Source organism: Zootoca vivipara, chromosome 2 (assembly GCF_965207765.1).
Source record: "Zootoca vivipara chromosome 2, rZooViv2.hap1.1, whole genome shotgun sequence".
In the NCBI taxonomy this organism is placed as follows: Eukaryota; Metazoa; Chordata; class Lepidosauria; order Squamata; family Lacertidae; genus Zootoca; species Zootoca vivipara.
Genome location: NC_142584.1, coordinates 111,422,955 through 111,442,461, shown reverse-complemented (window position 1 = coordinate 111,442,461; position 19,507 = coordinate 111,422,955). Strand labels below are relative to the sequence as shown.

At 47.7% G+C, this 19,507-nt stretch overlaps 1 protein-coding gene across 2 annotated transcripts in view; it reads right to left on the bottom strand.

Annotated features, from left to right (window-relative positions):
• The window catches only part of AGPAT1 (1-acylglycerol-3-phosphate O-acyltransferase 1), a 41,411-nt gene extending 26,570 nt beyond the window's left edge, over positions 1–14,841 (bottom strand). The window contains exon 1 of one of the 2 annotated variants that reach the window (XM_035107096.3): positions 14,434–14,841. Coding sequence is in view for 1 of the 2 variants with exons in the window: in XM_088663636.1 (XP_088519762.1) it covers positions 8,478–8,625 (148 nt within the window). In the remaining variant the exon portion in view is untranslated. Of the gene's footprint in view, positions 1–8,477; positions 8,944–14,433 lie in introns of those variants that run through there. The other variant, XM_088663636.1, reaches the window with a different exon arrangement.
• Between the last annotated feature and the right edge of the window lie 4,666 nt (positions 14,842–19,507).

The following is a 19,507-nucleotide window of genomic DNA, read 5'->3' as shown; positions in this document are numbered from 1 at the left end:
AGCAGAGGAGAGGTTGGCCGCATGTAGGCGCAGTCTCCGATTGCTTGGGGGAAAACCCTGGAGAGGAGGCAACTTTTAGACGGCTGTGGGGAGACCTTCAGTCTCAGCAACTGATTCATGGGGCCAGACCTATTGAGAATGAGCTGCTATGCTCATTTGGCCTGACATTTCATTCGTCTGTGAAGACTGCCTTTTTTCTAATAGAGAACTAACTCCAATGTTGACACCTGGTGACCCTTCTGATGTTTTGAACCACATCTTCTGCGAGCTCCCAACCCAGCTGTAGTTCAAAAACATCTGGAGGGTACCCGGCTGGGGGAAGCCAAGGTAGACAAATCTGACCACTAGTTTTTTATTTATGGGCTGCTTCTTCATAAACAAAGATTTCTAAAGGAGATTTCGGATAAGCAGATATTCAAAGGGGGCATCTGTAAGAAAGGGGGAAAGAGGGCAGTCTGGCTGGATGGCCACCTGTCGGGGATTCCCTAGCTGTGATTCCTGAATTCCAGGGGGTGGACTAGATGACCCTTGGGGACCCTTCCAATGCCAAAATTCTATAATCCTATCACTTATGGGAACAGCAGAACACAGGACACATTAATGGGCCGACTCCAATAAAGCCATTACATGAGTGGAAAGACTTCCTGTCGTGCAAAAGGAAAGAGCCCTTCCTTAGCGGCCAAAGGCTGTGCCCTGCATCAAATGCTGCATCTGTGCCCTGCATCAAATGCTGCACCAGCCCCGCTTGCGCTACACAACTTCTGTTTCCTCCTCTTTCCGTGCCCAACCAAGTGCAGATCTCAAGGGCGCACAAGGGAGGGAGGGCCTTATAGCAGATTGTCAACACGTGTCTGTCAGGGAACAGAGGGCAATGGATTCTGCCTAGTCACATACAATGGTACTTCGACATCCGAATGACTCGACTTCCAAAGGTTTCGACTTACGAAGTCTGCAAACCCGGAAGTCTTTTCGCCGCACATGCGTGGTCCGCACATGCGCAGAAGCGCAAATTCACACTTCGCACATGCGCAAAATGGGCGCTTCGACAACCGAAGACTTCGACTTACGAAGAGCGCCGTGGAATGGATCATCTTCGTAAGTCGAGGCACCACTTTTAAGTTTAACAGAAATAAAGAAAACACAAGAAAATCCCAAGCACAGAGAGGCTACAGCTCGGTGGGAGAGCATTCCCTTTGTGTGCCAAAGCCGTCAGATTTAGAGACTCTTGTCTAAAACCCCTGAAAAACCTCTATCAGGACTGACAGTTCTGAACTAGGTTGACACGGTACAAGGCAGCGTCCTTGTGTCCAAGCTTAGCAAGGTCTTTCATGACAGTGGAAAAGCCCCAGCAGGCCAGATCCGAGGCAAGACATGCATTGCATTCTCTCTCTCTCTCTCTCTCTCTCTCTCTCTCTCTCTCTCTCTCTCTCTCTCTCTCTCTCTCTCTCTATATATATATATATATATATATATATATAATTATTAGTTTTCAAGTACAATAATCCAATAATAGCCTCATTATAACATTACCAATTATAATACAATTACTGGTACAGTGGAACCTTGGTTCTTGAACGCCTTGGTATTCAAACATTTCAGCTCCAGAACACCAAAACCCCAAAATTAAGTGTTCCAGTTTCCGAAAGTTTTTTGGAAGCCGAATGCCCGATGCGGCTGTCAGCCATTCTTTCTGAGGCTCTTGCGCCAATCAGAAGCTGCACCTTGGTTTTTGAACGTTTCAGAAGCTGAATGGACCTCTGGAACAGATTATATTCGAGAACCAAGGTACCACTGAACCAATCATTCAGATGCCAAATTATATAATTTAAATGGCCGCCTGCATGCTAGAATTGATGTTTGGTTTACTTTATTTCTGCATTCCAAACTCTTATTAATTTCAATTGCACTCCAGTCAAAATAACCAATCCCTTACACAACAACTGCAATATGAATGACTTCCATTTGTATTGACACATTAAATGATTTATAAATCTACAGGTGAAGCATTCAGACTATATCCTTGTTCTTCCTGTGTGTGGCAATTATTCTGTCCATGGTGTTTCTTCCTGTCCTTGTAAAATACTATGTCTAACTTTCCCTGGTTGTTTTCCAACATGCCTTGGACGAAGCTAATATCCCATTGTTGTTTCAGAGGTTATCCATTGCGCCGTCCCGTGCTTCATTGTTTTGCACAAATCACACTGTCCCAGTAAATAACCTGTTTTCGCCATTTTCCTCTCCGCCTGGGAAGGATCTGCGAGCTTGCCAAGGAGTTGGTAAGGTTCGTTCCTGAGTTATTGAAGTTCGACAGATCACTCTCCTGCACTCTAGAATTCAGATCTTTAGTTAAATTGCTCTGGTTTTGATTGCCCCGGTGTTCCAGCACGCTAACTAGTCCCCAATTAAATGAATAACAAGCAAGTTTACAAGCTGAATTCTTGAGGCCACATGGATGAAAGAAACTTAGGGAACCTGCTCTGCATCCCAGGTTCAGTCCTTCAATCCTCTTCCAACCCGATGCAATGCAGGAATAAAGCAACTGTTTTCAACATCCCCAGAGCCAGTTTCTATGCAGGCCGCAAATGAGGGTGTAGTCTTCCGCCTGCAACCAGGGCCAGCGTTGAAATGCAAGCTCCTAGCCTCTAATAACAGGTGGGTTTACAAGGCTGAGTAAACAAACAAACAAACAAACAAACAGCCTCTGCGTCTACCCCGGGGCTCCTGGCTCCCAGATCCCCTGGCACATTTGTCCGAGCAGGATTTTACACAAGGGGGGAGCAGGAGGGGGGAGCGTGAAAGCACGCTTTGTGGACTTGCCAGAAAACGCCAGACCAGCACTCTCCAGCTGGGGCATCGAGAGAGCAGTTCCGATTCACATGCACGTAAACACAGGATTCCTCGGAGCACAGACATGCACGGCGCACGTTGCAATAATGCTGCACGCACTCGCTTTCCCCAGACAGGGACCTCAGGTGGCAGGCCTTACGTAAACCTCTCAAGGAGCCAATCCCATTCCTTGCAAACCTCCGGCTCAAAAATAAAAATGCACAAGGACACCCACAGCATCCTGGCATTTCATGGAACCATATCCCAGCCAGCAGGTCGCCGGAAAAAACCACAGGAAACAAACTGTCTGGTCAAAGCTCAGGCATTTTATGCAGTGTTTTTTTTTAGAACAGAGTAGCCCTGAGAGCTCCAGGTATACGGCAGTAAATAAATTCAATAAACAACAACAACAACCTCCCTTCTGCTCTACCTGCCTCAGTGATACTGGGGAAAAAAACAACCCAATACTCTTAATAACTTTGCCTCCCAGGATGGTTGCAAGAGAGGGGAGGTGCCCGACACCACGAGTGTTGAAAAGGATTTTGCGGTTGGGTGCTAATGACAGTAATCTTAACCATTGCTAGCGGGAAATAATTGCTAATAGCAGCACTCATAAAATATGACCTACTGTAAATTGGAGGTTTCTCTGCTGGACAGTTTCCAGATCTGGAATTTTTGCATGCACACACACACACACACACACACAAACACACCCCAGCAACATGCCTATGTGTCAGATCTTTCAGGAAGCAACAAGGGATCTTCTTGCACCTCCATGGGGAGCAGGCTCATGCCAGCATTTGAAATTTACCAGGTGCATTTTGCACCTGGCTATTGGCCACTTGTGACCAAGTGAAGTTGTCTGGGCGCCAGGATGATGCCTGACATCTCCACCACCTGGAAGTGCATGCCTGGGGACTGTTTTCTCACACTAATGCCACATCCTGTAGAATTCTATCCGTGATATTTTAAGTGCACAATCAGAATGAATTTCAGGAACCCAAAAGCTGTCTGTTTTGGCGACCGTAACCCTGGTTTAAGCAGCCACTTGGCACCTGGCTTATTTATCTGAGTTTCTAACGCTGCTCATGACCCAGAAGAAGTGGGCAGGTTTTGCACACCAAAAACCCCACAATAAATCCCTGGAAATTTTCCAGTGAAGTGGCTTTCGTGGAAGCGGAAAGGGGTCTTGCCCACCACCTGCCAGGACCCTGGAGATCCACTGCCGGAGAGAGCCTATCAGCCTTCCCCAACTTGGTTTCCCCCAGGTGTCCTGAACTACAACTCCCATCAACCCCAGCTAGCCTGAGCAGCCCTCAGAGATGATTGGAGCTGTAGGCCAATAGCATATGGAGAGCTTTGGTTGCTAGGAGACCCCTATTTCCCTCCCAGAGTAGTTTAACAACCAGTCTTCCCAGGGAACTCTGGGGATTATAGCTCTGGGAGGAGAATGAGGTCTCCCAACAACTCTCTGCACCCTTAAACTACAGTTCCCAGAATTCTTTGGGGGAAGCCATGAATGTTTTGAGTGGTACCACAGTGCTTTAAATAAATGGTGTGGATGTGGCCTCACAGAATGCTACTTAACACCATCTTACAACATGATACTTGCAGGATTAACATAAACCAGAAAGAGAGAGGTCCCTGCCCTGAGGAGATTACAATCTAGATTCTCCCCCCCTCACTTGGTAGTGGGATGAAAAGCAGAGATGGGGAAGGCAAATGCAGTAATACAGAGACAGAAGCCAGATGACACAAAAGAGGTCAAACTCAAACATTATCCTTGTATTTCTTTGTCGCTTGCTACAAAAAATTCTCACAGTGACTAACAAAACTTAAAACACATCTGAAAGATTTAAAAAAGCGTTACTTAGAAACATAGAATTGTAGAGTTGGAAGGGACCCCAAAGGTCATCGACCAGAGGTTTAACGGCAACATTGCAGAACGTATTTGACTTCTCAGCACATCCCTGACAGATGGCTACCAAAACTCTGCTTAAAAATCTCCAAGAAAGGAGAGTCCGAGGGGGTTCTTTCCACTTGACTAAAAGTGCCCACCCTGCAATAACATAAAGAGGACAAGTGCCCTGATATATATGGCAACCATGCCATAAGACCCTAATTAAGAGCCGTCACCCAAGCTTTCCATTTTATTTCCTTACAATAATTATGACAAAACACCACACTCACATAACAAGACAGTGGTTTAAACCAATAAATAAAGTGCAGCAACCAGCAGCAATATAATTTAAAACTGCAGAGCAAATAATACTTTAGGACACAAATGCCTAGAGATGTGAAAACGTCCTTAACCATTTCTTTAAAAAATACTTTTGCAGTGGGGAGCATTTTAAAAGGGCAATACATTTTTAAAAAACACATTGCCACCTACCACAATTCAAAATATGACTAGAAGTTCCACAAAACCAAAAAGCTCAAGAAACCATTTCCCACAGACAGCGTTACAAGGCCAAAAAATAAATAAAAATTGTTTGGTTTTTTTTTAGACTGCGCACCACATTTCAAAAATCATTAAGTGTTTTACAACATATCTTAAATCACAATGCTTAAGTACAACAAAAAAATCAGAAAAAGTCTACATTATAGACCGCAACGGACAGCTAAACAGGGCATCATCTTAAATAATAAATAAAAATCAACTCAAACAAAGTTCAGTAAAAACCACACATTTTAAAATAGCATAACTAAGCAAAAAATAAAAATAAACTCACTCTTCCTAACCCTTAATATGCTCAATCATACCATTAAACACGGCAATCTGATTAAATCCCCAGCCCTAGATGCAATGATAAACAAAACTTAAAACTGCAACTAAAACTTCTCTCTGATTCATATGTGACCCTTCCCCCAAAAAATCCAATAGTTATCTGACCACCTGCGTTCACTATTAAAGAGAATGATAAAAACAGTAATTTCTATTTTTCACTTTTCTTCCAAAGAGTTCAAAGTTTCTTCCCTCTTCCCATTTCATCCTCACAACAACCCTGTGAGGTTGGTCAGGTAGTGAGATCAGTCAGCCAGGAAGCATTCCAGCCATTCCTAGTCCAACATCCTACCTAACCCATGGATGAGGAACTTGAGTGGCCCTACGGTCTGCTGCTGGACTACAACTCCCATCATCCCTGACCATTGGCCAAACGGGCTTGGACTGATGAGAGCTGGGGTTTTACAACATCTGGAGGGCCACAGGCTCGCATCCCTGTTCTAACCACACTATAGCAGCTCTCCTTAAGAAAGCCTTCCCCAACCTGGTGCCCTCCCGTTGTATTGGACTACAACTCCCATCAGCCACAGCCAGCTATTGATGGAAGGTGCAGGACTAAAGAGTTTTAATGAAATTAATTTTTGTATGTGTGTCTGTGTGTGTACACAAAAAAACATGCATGGGTGTTGGCTCACACAGCAAGTGAAAATCACTCCCCAAGAATTTACTTACGATTGCAGTTTTTAAAAGTGGGAGGGGAAATAATTTTAAGCAAACAGAAAAGCAAAAATCAATTGCCAACTGACAATGAACATAAGGACATTCCATCAATCCTGCTTTGAATGTAGGCATTAATATAGGCAGCCCAAACAGGCATCTAAGCGAAACTGGGGGTTGTTAAGTCGCACGTTCTAATGTAAGAAAGGACGAGTCACAAAGTAGAACAATTAAAACCACAGAGACGTTCTTGGCCTCCGTACAAGCCTAACCCTGTTCTGCTTAGGCTGCAAACTTCTCAGCCGCCCCCCACTTCTCGCCAAAGGAGAAAAGCAGCCTTGTAGTCTGGCAACAAGGAATTGTGTGCAGGCAAGTAAGTGGGGCTAGAGGAAGATGGCAGGGAGAGGGTGAAGCTCTCTGTCCTTCTCCCAGCACAGGAACCCAGTGGATTGTAACGGGGTTTTGTTTTGTTTTGTTTTGCAGGATGAATACTGATGGGTGCATGGAGTGGACGAAGCATGCCTTTATTCCATCTCCCAGTTCCAAAAAAATCTATTCAATATATATATGGTCCTCAAAACAGAGGACGTATCAGCTATTACCGTAATTATATTAACCCAACAGCTGCAGCGAGCTTTCTCCAGGGGCTTATCTCGCTTGTTTCTTTGAAAGCTGCTCAAGGACCATCCAATTTTCTGCTGCTCCAGAGAAGCGGACACAGAGCAATAGATTCAAACTTCAAGAAAGAATATTCCACCTAAACATTAGGAAGAATTTCCTGACAGTAAGAGCTGTTCGGCAGTGGAATTTGCTACCAAGGAGTGTGGTGGAGTCTCCTTCTTTGGAGGTCTTTAAGCAGGGGCTTTGGCAGGCATATGTCAAGAATGCTTTGATGTTTCCTGCTTCGCAGGGAGTTGGACTGGATGGCCCTTGTGGTCTCTTCCAACTCTATGATTCTATGATTCTAATTTTAAGAGACCTTACAGGGCAAGATATATTTCGCTCCATAAGACGCACCTGACCATAAGACACACCTAGTTTTTAGAGCAGGAAAACAAGAAAAAAAAATATTCTGAGCGCGGGGCAACGGCGAACAGCCTGCCCACTGCTCCCAAACCTTCCCGGGGCTACAGGGGAAAGGGGAGGCTGCTAGCGAGAGCCACGCAGAGCGTGAAAGCGGGTCTCACTTTTCAGCGAACCGGGAGGAGGGACGGACGGGGCTCCCATCCATCCCTTCTCCCAGTTCGCTGAAAAGCAAGCTTGAGTGGGAGCCGCACACAGCTGCCACTGTGTGCCATGGCTCCAGCAGCAGAGGGACCCCGCTGCCGTCCAGTGCCTTCGCTCCATAAGAAGCACTGACATTTCCCCTTCCTTTTCAGCGAAAATTACGTTAAGCCGCTGAAGGAGGCTCACTTGAGCCAAAACACACTGGGCTAATGTATACAACAAAAATCCATCGTTTCCAGCATCTCTGAGAAGCCTAGAATTGTAGAATAGGAGGGGACCACAAGGAATATCTGGTCCAACTCCCTGCAATGCAGGAATCTTTCGCCCAACATGGTGCTCAAACACACAACCCTGAGATTAAGAGTTCAAAAGAAAAAAAAATAAAGCAGCATGCCTTTGATACCACTGTCCCTAGCTGAACAGTTCCAAAATATGCCCAGGTTGCAGCTATGGATAACCTCCTGGGAAAGGCAGGTTCCGCTCTCAGCCAAAGTTTAAATCAGTGGTTTCTGAACTTTTTCCGATTGCCACTTCCACGGTTCTATAAACGTGCCCCCGGTGCCCCCTACCCTAATAAAAAGCATTATTTGGAACTGTAGTTTGCACAGCACGCTATGGAAGATAACAACACATCAAGTTCAAAACAGCAACAATTATTTGCATTTATTCAATTGAAACTGTTTAGTTTAATTAATTCAACAAAATGAACTTGACCCAGCGAAACCTGCTTTTTCTTTCTTTCTTTTTTTTGAGCCTGGTAGTCATTTAGTCTCCCTTTGCCTCCCGGGGGAGCCGAGGCACTATCCACAACTGGTTCAAATGGGCTGTCTGCTGGTCGATGCAGGAATAAAGGATGCCCAGATCTTATGGACAAAGTATTCCTCACTGCCACCTCCATAAGATCACACCTGTGTGCATGCTGTGTCAATCAGCCTGGAAGAACAACTCATTTAAAAAACAAACAAACCACTTTTGCACTTACCATTACAGGTGTGGGTTTGCATCCAGTCCCTTGAATGATGATGCCATCTCAACCCCGCAATGGCCAGTCTTAGGAGCAAGGGATAATGGAGCAATCTGTGACAACAGTGCTTGGAAGGAAGCCACAGAGAGAGAGAGGCGCTCTCCATTTCTCTCTCCTCCCTCGCAAAAATGACCCTCAGAAATTAAGGCTTGCTTGAGCAGAAGGATCTATTGAAAGTATAAAGTCAGGGTGTGTGTAGTAGAGCAATCTCCTTTCAGCCATCTTAACTGCATTACAGCCACTGATAAGAGTTTCAAGAGCTAACTAATGCATAGGGAAACTGAACTTGTAATTATCTTCCACACACACCCTTACAGTACAGTACAGTACAGTACAGTACAGTACAGTACAGTACGTTCATGGCCTGAACCAAACCCTTCGGCAAAGCAAGATAGCGCTGTGACTAGCCCTGTGAAAGCGTGTGAAATATTCCAGTTATGCCCACAGCAGGCTTCCTGGCCCTTATCTGAAGAAGGCTTCTGTGTGACTCAAAAGCTTGCTACCACGTCCACAGCATCTGCCAAACTAAGAAGGTAATTTGAGCCCTTTGGAATGTTCACCGCAACTACCCTAAATTTCTTGTCCCGAAGCCTGGATATTGTAAAACAGTAGGTTATCTTCACTGCTGCACAGAAGGACCGATGACAAAGGACACTGGTGCTCTTCAGCCAGTCCCAAAGGAGTAGAAAATGTCACTCTGCTACAAAATCTACACTCCTGTCTTGGCAATGTCTACGCTGGCTTGGACATGTGCACAGAATGGAAGATGGCAGGATCCCCCAAGGATGTGCTCTGCGGGGAGCTGGCTTGAGGCACCCGGTCCACTGGCAGACAAACTCTGCGATACAAAGATGTCTGCAAATGTGACACGAAGGCTGCCGACGTCGACCCCACCATGTGGGAATCCCTTGCAGACGACAGACCATGCATCCGTAGCAGCGACCAGTGGAATGACCCCTGGGAGGAGCGCAGAGAGAAGAAATGCCAACCTGGTGCATATGTAACAGCAAAACCGGACGCCTTCATCTGCCCTGGCTGCAACAAAACATGTCTCTCCCATATCAGTCTCTACAGCTACAGCAGGTGCTGGTACTTTCCAACAGTTTTGACTTCGCTTCCAAAGGCGCACTCTTCCATTGTTTCCCAAGACAGACAGATGCCAAATATTTATCATAATTTGAAAGGCTTCTCTCTCCGGTTTAGGAGCTGATGCCATTTGCCTTATGCCAAGTCACGCCATTGTTCCTATCTAGCTTCGCATTTTCTACCTTGGCTCTCTGGGCTTTCAGGGAGGGTCTTCTCCTGGAGATTGAACCTGGGACCGTCTACATGCAAAGCAGATGTCCTGCTACTGGCCTACGGCCTTCCCCGTTTCCTCTTCTGACCCAACACTTTATAACCCCCCAAAAAGCCTTTCCCACCACCCTGTGCAAAGACACTCACTTAATGCGCAAAGACCTCTATCAGGAACAGTGTTAGAAACTCAGATATATAATCTAGGCGCCAAACAGCCCCTTAAACCTAGGATGTGGTTGCCACAACAGAATGTCCATATGCCGGGGGTTGGACTAGATGACCCTTGGGTCCCTTCCAACGCTACGATTCTATGATCTCAACGACATTGCTTGATTGTAACTTGCTCTGAAAATAATTCACTTGTCTCAGTGTGCAAGGAAGAGAAACACACGCGGTGAAAATGGAAATGGTATAACCATGGACTAAGGCAGAGGTTCTAAACCAGGCATCCCCAAACTATGGCCCTCCAGATGCTTTGGCCTACAACTCCCATGATCCCTAGCTAACAGGACCAGTGGTCAGGGATGATGGGAATTGTAGTCCAAAACATCTGGAGGGCCGAAGTTTGGGGATGCCTGTTCTAAACTGTGGTCTGTGAGCTCCACTTGGTTGGCCTGATGTGATGGAGGTCTAAAATGCCCAGCAAGGTGCCCATGATTTGTGCCACAGCGCAGGAGCAAAAGGCATGCATCTTTTGCGGTGCAAAAAAACAGGTTGCCCGATAGAGATGCTTAGCGCCAACCTGTCACCCAGAAATCTCCACACCACCGCTACTGGGTTTGCTCAGCATCAAGATGGCATCAGGCAAGGCCTAAGAGGTTGCCGGTCAATTATCCTACAGAACAATGGTGTCAAAAATCTTGATAAAATTAGATTCCTGCACTGCAGGGGGGGTTGGACTAGATGGCCCCTTGGGGTATCCTTCCAACTCTACAATTCTATGAACCATACTCTGGTTGTCAACAATCAAGCCTTCAGTGTTATGGGCCCAGTCTTGTGGAAAGCTCTTCCAATGGAGATGTTCAAACGTTTAACTTAAATCACGGCTTCCCAGGGAATCCTGGGAAGTGTTGTTAATGAAGGGTGTCAGGCATTGTTAAGATACACGCTGCTATTCCCCTCCCCTCACAGAGCTACTGTATCCCAAGCTTCCTGTGAAGAGGAATTGTTCAACCTCTCTGGCAACCGTGGCTCTGGAACAGGGGTCTCCTAACAATTCTCAGCACCCTCTACAAACAGCAGAGTTCTTTGGGTAAAGTGGTATTGTAAGTGCTTTAATTCCAAGCTGTGAATGTGCATTAAGCAGAACTTAGCGGAAAACCCACCCCAAAATCCTGAACATTGGCCATACTGGCTGGCGTTGGTGGAAGTTGAGTCCCACCACCTAAATTCCCTGGGGAGTTGTTGCAAGGGTTGCTGAAATAATGCAATGAGAAGCACTCTGAAGAGTCAAAACAGCAGTATGTAGACAGTTGAGCATTGTGACCACTTTCTCCCCACCTTTGCAGTGCAGCCACTGCAAACCCCCCCCCCAAAAAAAATATATGCAGAAAGTACCATAACGGAGATGACACAAGGTTGTGCACACAGACCTTTCATTCCGGAATACCTCTGCCAAGACCCCAGACTTCCTGGTCTTTTACAAACATGAAAACTCAGGACGGCCTCACCAATTCAGTTTTCAAATACTCATAGAATCATAGAGTTGGAAGAGACCACAAGGGCCAGCCAGTCCAACCCCCTGCCAAGCAGGAAACACCATCAAAGCATTCCTGACAGATGGCCGTCAAGCCTCTGCTTAAAGACCTCCAAAGAAGGAGACTCCACCACACTCCTTGGTAGCAAATTCCACTGCCGACCAGCTCTTACTGTCAGGAGTAAAATAAAAAAAATTCCTTCAGTAGCACCTTAAAGACCAACTAAGTTTTTGTTTTGGTATGAGCTTTCGTGTGCATGCACACTTCTTCAGATACAGTGAAATGGAAGTTTCCAGGCACTTATGTAGAGAAGGGGTGGGGAGGGGTGGGGATGGGGAGGGGGGATCACTCAGAAGGGTGGTGGAAATGGGTTACTGTCAGGAAGTTCTTCCTAATGTTTAGGTGGAATCTTCTTTCTTGTAGTTTGAATCCATTGCTCCATGTCCGTTTGTGGGAGGCCCAGATCCAGGAAGCCCTGGATTCAAGTCCCTAGCCCAGCCATGGCAATTCAGCCCCTGTTTCACCACCGGCTCAAATGGGGTTAATAAAGGCCTCCCACTCTGGGCAGCTGCAGGAATGTGATAAAGATTATCATCATCATCATATATTTATTTATACCCCACCTTTCCCCCCAACAGGGACTCAAGGCGGCTTACAGATAAAATAAAAACAGCTTAAAACAATTTGGGGGGGGATTATTAAAAAACCAAATTAAACTTTAATAGAATTAAAACTCTCTTTGTAGCTTAAAGGACCTACTAAAAACATAATGACAATAAAAATGGCATGGCACCAGCCCTTTCCTTAAAATCAGTCAGCTCCCAAAAGCCTGTTGGAATAAGTTTTTCACCTGCCAGTGGAAGACCAACAAGGAGGGAGCCAGTTTGGCTTCTCTAGGAAAGGAGTTCCAGAGTCTGGGAGACACCACCGAGAAGGCCCTCTCCCACATCCCCACCAAGCAGGGCTGTGAGGTTGGTGGGATGCGGAGAAGGGCATGCCCCGAAGCAGTCTGAACCTGGGCTGGGTCATATGAGGAAACACGGTCTTTCAAAAAGCTTGGACCCAAGCGGTGCTGGGCGTTCTAGGTCATAACCAGCACTCTGCATGGAACCCGGAAACAGAGCGGTACCTATTGGAGCTGTTGTTGTCTGCTCCATGTAACCAGCCCTGGCCGACAATCTGGCTGCCGCTTTTTGAAGCAGCTGGGAGTTTCTGAGCACTTTTCAAAGGCAGCACTACGTAGAGCAAGTTGCTGTAATCCAAACGGGAAGCAACTAAGGCGTGTGTCACTGTGGCCCAATCAGAAAAGTGATAAAAAACCCTTTGAAGGCTGGTGCTCTTAATCCCTAGAATGGCACCATCATCAGAACAGGGGAGGGGAAACAAGACAGAAGCTCCTAAAGCAAAAATAAAATAAAAAATAGGCTGCATACACAACCATGCATTTAAAGAACATGGCTTGCCCCAAAGAATTCTGGGAACTGCAATTCACCCCTCACCGAACGATGGTTCTCAGGACCCTTAAACTACAGTCCCCATTATTCCTTTCTTGGGGGGAGAGGAGGAGTTTAAATGGACGATGCAGATGCAGCCAAATGAGGACTTTCCTCTCCGGTAAAGAGCAAGTCTGCCTGGCCTCAAGCCCTTTTCACCCACAACCTGTTCACAAAAAGCTTCTACAAGGGGTGGGTGGGGGGTGGGGGTTTGGGAGATGGCAGCCACACTCCCACTCCCAGCAGCCCTGGCCAGCATGACCAATGGTCAGGGGCTGAGGGAAGCTGTGGCCCAGCGATGTTTGGAAGACCAGATCCTCCCTTCCCCTGCTTGAGCATTCCCCTGGCCTGGTGCCTTGCAAACTATCACACTCCTCACCCCTGACCATTGGTCATGCTGGCTGGGGGCTGCTGGGAGGAGAAGGCCAACAGCAGCTGGCTGGGGGCAGCTGGCCTGCATTGCATTGTGTCTCCCATGCCCCCTTCCCAGACTGTATATTCAGTATATTACACCTCCCGCTTCCTGAAGCATCCCATCGCTTGCGCCGTATCATAGCCATGTGCTCTTCCAAATTCCCTGAAACCCTTCCGCTAGGCCCCTCGCCCTCCTCCCAAGGCACATATCAAGTTATATCTTCCAGCTCCCTCTCACCAAGAGTCCCCCCCCTCTCGCAACCAGCTGCCCCATCTCATTATACTTTCCCCCTCCAAAAATAAAAAATAACAACTCCTTGGAAACCCCCTCCTGGTACCCATCCCAAATCTCTATTTCTCCCCAGCACAAAATACCCCCCCCCAAAAAAAGTAGTCAGTCTCAGGAAGCCAGTTCCCATCACCCCCATATTGTAGACCCCATTGCAGGCACCCCAAAATTACACACACACAGGCTCTTACTTTCCAGGCCAGGGCCCTGCCCCCCATGTTATACCTCCCAGCTGCTCACCACCACAAGCACCCCCTATAACCCCACAGCAGCCTTTCAATTGGCCTACCCCCCCCACCCCACCCCAAAAAACCCTGGGCACCTTGCAAGCTTCCCTATTACCATTATTACCCCCAATTGCTTTTCGCGGCTCCCAGGGCGGGTTACAACAATCCCCCCAACAAGATTAAAAGGCTCCTTAGTGCCCACCTTACCTCCGCCGCTGCGAAACATCCTCCCCAAATTCTGCTTCCTTGGCCCCTCCCACCCCAACCCTTAAAACTCTCTCTCCCCGCCCCCGCCCCACTTACCCAGACACCCAACACGATTTATACCTCGCGTCGCAGAGGAGGACCCTTTCCCAGCCCCATAGCACCGCCACCCCAAAAACACACCCCTCCTAGGGGGGCTTGTAGCAGGACGACTCCCTCTCTCCCACCCGCCCCGCTATGCGGCTGCACCACAGCAACCCCCACCCCCACCCCAGCTGCCCACCACCCCCTTACCTGGCTGCGTGGGGCCTCCCCCTTCGTGGGGGAGTAGGGAGGTGGGGGGGCTCCTCGAGGCCCCTGCCCGGCTACCCCCCGCGCCCCCAGGGCCAGGCCATGGTGGTGGAAGAGAAGGAGGAGGAGATGGAGCGGCTGCAGCTACAGGGATGCGCTGCAAAAAAAGAGGAAAAGTGGGAGAGAGGACGGGGTTGTCGGGGCTTGTTGGAGGAAGTGGGGTGGGGGAAGGAATCGGATGCTCGAGCCCCGGCTGCCTGCTGGTGGCTCTACCGGCGCGGGCTACTTCCTCAGGGCTGGAGTCAGTGTGGGGCGGTGGGGGGGGGCGCCAGAAAGGCAGGAAGTGGGGGGCAGCTGATGGGCAGCCCCAGCCGCCAATAGCAGCAGCTCCTTCCTCTTTGGTCCCCCCTCTCCCCCTCCCCACCCCGTGACCACTGTGCTCGCTCTCCGCGCCCCCCCCCCCGTCTCTTTCTCTCTCTCTCTTGCTTCCTCTGATGCTGGTGCTTCTCGCGCATTCTCGCGGCTCGCTACCCCTCCTCTTCCTCCGGCCGGCCTCCCACCCGGGGCTCCCATTCATTCATCCGCTCGCTTCATTCATTCCTGCTAGCCATCGCCCCCACCCCCACCCCGGCCCCACCGAGCGTTCTTTTCCCTCTTCCTTCTCTTCCGCGGGGAAAAAGGAATAAAGATAAGGGAGCGTTTGTGTCTCCTCTCCGTTAGCTTTCGGAGCGGTTCATGCCTATTCGGAAGGAGGAAAGTCGGTTTTGGATGTGATGCCTAACAGGGGCCTATGCCTTTCGGGGGGGCGGGCGGGCGTAGGGTTGGGGATGTAAACTGAAGAATTTTAGGGGAAGGTTTATCTGCACATTGGCCGCTCGCCGCGTGTACAAACGAACATGTTAGTTTCAACATAAATAACTTATGTATCCTCCCTTCACCAACAGCAAGTCCCAGGGCAGGTTACAACAATTACAAATTAAACACACACGCACACACATATAAAATGTGGATTCCCTCTATATATATGTGTGTGGATTTATTGAAGCAATCTTCAAAGTGTCACATGAAAAGTGTGAAAAAGCTTTAATAAAACCTTATGTTTATTTTAAAAAGTCATGCAAAATAGAAGGTAACCCTTTGAGTTCACTACTAGGGCTTACTCTCAGGTAAGTGTCTCTTTTGGGCATAGGTCCCATGCATGTTTACTCTGGAGTAAACCTCACAGGGCAGTGGACTAGCAATGCAGTCCTGTGTATGTGCCCTGTCTTTGTAGGATTGCTCCCAAACAGCGTGATCCTACACTTGTGTACTCAAAAGCAACCCCAGGCTTTTTCTTCAACAGGGCTTGCTCTGTAGTACAGCCTTCACCTGCCTGAGCCCTCTGAACTGCGTATGCATCTTCCATGTAAACACACCTGGGCAGTGGACTTCCTGTGGGTCTCTGGTTGGCCACCAGTGAGAAATGCATGCTGGACTAAATAGGCCTTTAAGAACCAGCAGAGTTCTTATGTTCTTAGAATCATAGAATCCTAGAGTTGGAAGAGACCACAAGGGCCATCCAGTCCAACCCCCTGCCAAGCAGGAAACACCATCAAAGCATTCTTGACATATGGCTGTCAAGCCTCTGCTTAAAGACCTCCAAAGAAGGAGACGCCACCACACTCCTTGGTAGCAAATTCCACTGCCGAACAGCTCTTACTGTCAGGAAGTTCTTCCTAATGTTTAGGTGGAATCTTCTTTCTTGAAGTTTGAATCCATTGCTCCGTGTCCGCTTCTCTGGAGCAGCAGAAAACAACCTTTCTCCCTCCTCCATATTACATCCTTTCATATATTTGAACATGGCTATCATATCACCCCTTAACCTTCTCTTCTCCAGACTAAACATACCCAGCTCCCTAAACCGTTCCTCATAAGGCATTGTTTCCAGGCCTTTGACCATTTTGGTTGCCCTCTTCTGGACACGTTCCAGCTTGTCAGTATCCTCCTTGAACTGTGGTGCCCAGAACTGGACACAGTACTCCAGGTGAGGTCTGACCAGAGCAGAATACAGTGGTACTATTACTTCCCTTGATCTAGATGCTATACTCCTATTGATGCAGCCCAGAATTGCATTGGCTTTTTTAGCTGCTGCATCACACTTATAGCATGTCCCCTGCTCCCCGAAGAAGAAGAAGAAGAAGAAGAAGAAGAAGAAGAAGAAGAAGAAGAAGAGTTTGGATTTGATATCCCGCTTTATCACTACCCGAAGGAGTCTCAAAGCGGCTAACAATCTCCTTTTCCCCTCCTCCCCCACAACAAACACTCTGTGAGGTGGGTGGGGCTGAGAGACTTCAGAGAAGTGTGACTAGCCCAAGGTCACCCAGCAGCTGCAGGTGGAGGAGCGGAGATGTGAAACCGGTTCCCCAGATTACGAGTCTACCGCTCTTAACCACTACACCACACAGGCTCCCAGTGTGGGAATTGTAGTTTGCCCCTCACAACTGCAATTCCCAGCACCCTTAACAAACTACGATTTCCAGGAATCTTGGGAGGGTGTGTGTGTGTGTGTGTGTGTGTGTGTGTAAAATGTGCTTTAAATGTACACAGCCCAAGCTGGGCTTACCTTGGGCCCAGCAGCAACGGCTGGTTATGATGGGAGTTGCAGTCCAACAACATCAGGAGGGCACCGGGTTGGCTAATGCTGCACTAGCAAAAGTGTGCTTAGGTTTGTGACGAAAGGTGCATTGAAAGGTTGCGGAGAGAATCCTCCGAGTGGCACCTGCAGACAGGCTGGCAGTGCAACACCCTTGCATGCTTACTCAAAAGTTCCGTGGAACACACTCCCAAGTAAGTATGCATGCGACTGGAGCCTGAATTATTCTATAATTTTATGACTATCCAACATATGATAAATGTTGACATTTCACATTTATATGCTAACAATCCCAGATGGATTTTTTGAATGTTAACACACACAACATAATACCTTATTTAAATCCATGTAAGTGCAATCATGGCATATTATTCCTCAGTTTCTCTGTCTCGCATTTCCCCTTTCTCTACTGCAGATGTGGGAAGCCTTGCACTCCCCAAATAGTGAAAGACTTCCATATTTACTCACACTTTCCAAGCAAACATTGGTGGATTCTGGCAGCCGCATCCACAACCTGGTTCCTATGCAGCGTTAGGTATGTCAAAATCTATTCCAATCCATAAAAAGTATGCAGCCCAAGGAGTTGGCTGGTTCCCTCAAATCAATGTGTTAAATTCAGCTACACACACATTCTGCTTTATGACCCTCATTGGGCCCTTGATGTTTCTAGCGCCCAACATTGCAGTAAAAGACGCCATGATTGGCAGAATTTCAGGGTGAGTGGGGGAGAAGCTACATGTCACACAGGAGACCATTGGATCACCTTACGTTAAAACATGCATAAGCAGCCAGCCTCAGAGAGGGGACAATTTGGATGGGGATACGGTATTAGTGTCTGGAGAATAAGGGCTTGGCCCTTGCTCCTAGTGCCGTTTTTCCAACCAAATTCCACCCCCCACCCAGCTGCTGCTAGCCCAGGTTGGGGTGTGGGTAAAGACAGGTATCTATATTGTAGCTGTACTGTTTTTATCCACAGTCACCTGTCCCAAAGGAGACCAAATGTCAGCTTCAGAGGGTGACTGTGACTGGGCAAAATAACAGGGGAAAGAATTAAAAACCCTTCCCCAGGGAAGTCAGGAGATTCAAGCTATGGATCTCCTATGCCATGTTTAACCTGCCCTCACCAGACCAAGGATGGGGGACATGTGGCTCTCCAGATGTTTTTGGGCTCCAATTCTCATCAGCCCCAGCCAGCAGGGCTAGTAGCCAGGGATTATGGGAGCTGTAGTTCAGCAACACCTGGAGGGCCACAGGTTTCCCATCCCTGGTGCAGACTCTGCTGCCCTCCCAGATGTTTTGGTCTACAAATCCCACCATCCCTGACCTTTAACTATGTTGGCTGGAGCTGAGGAGAGTTGAGGTCCAATAGCATCTGGAGGGTTCCAGGCTAAGGGTGTCTGCTGTAGACACAATGATACACTCCCTTCAGTCATGTCCCTTGCATGCCTCCTTTTTCCTGATTTCATGCTCTGTAAAATTTCTCCAGAGTCCTATCTCATTTAACTTCCTAGCTTCAATGCCCTTCCTGCATTGAGTTTTCCCAACAGCTGCCTACCCTTCCTCAAGGTTCCTCTTTCTCACTCCATTCCCTTCTCTGCATCCTTCTTTTAGCCACCTTTTCCCTGTGTTTCCTGCATCTTGGGACTGTTTGACTGGACTTTCCCCCAATAATAACACAAAGAGGATCCCTGCTGGATCAAACCAAAGGCCCATCTAGTCCAGCATCCTGTTCTCACAGTGGCAAAAATATATGCCCCTGGGAAGCCTGAAAGTTGGGCATGAACACAACAGCCCTCTCCCCACCTGTGATTCCCAGCAACTTATATTCAAAGGCATACTACCTCCAATGCTGGAGGCAGAACAGACCTCTGTCAGACTCTGTATGAAGCTCCTAGCCCAACTGACAATTGTCCATTCCCTTCCGGAAGTTGGATGGCAAATTGTTTAGTTCCCCGAGAAATCAGAACCATTCCCGGCCACCAAGCCAGCCAGCATCACAGGCTTCAGTTTCACCGATATAGACAGGAGGAAGAAACTAACATTCCAGCCTAGTTTAATGTCAAGAATTCGAAGGTGTGTACAACACTTCTGATGTACATATCATACAGGGGTGGTAACACATCTTGCAGGTACCCAAAATCTGCTGGAGCCACTGCAGAAGAGGGGAGACAAAACCCCAATGTATTACTTTTCAGTCCGTATAGTGCAATCTTTTACATGTGTATTCAAAAATAAGCCCAGCTGAACTCCCAAGGTAAGTATGTAGAACTGCATAGCGAGTGCTCTAAATAAGTTACTGAACTCCAGCTCCCACCTTTCCTGGCTGTTGTTCATGCTGACAGAGGCTGATGGCGGTTAGAGTCCAACAACACCAGGAAGTCACCGAATTGGCAAACCCTTATATATAGCATCGCAGCCACAATCTGCTTTAAAAATGAGTGTTGG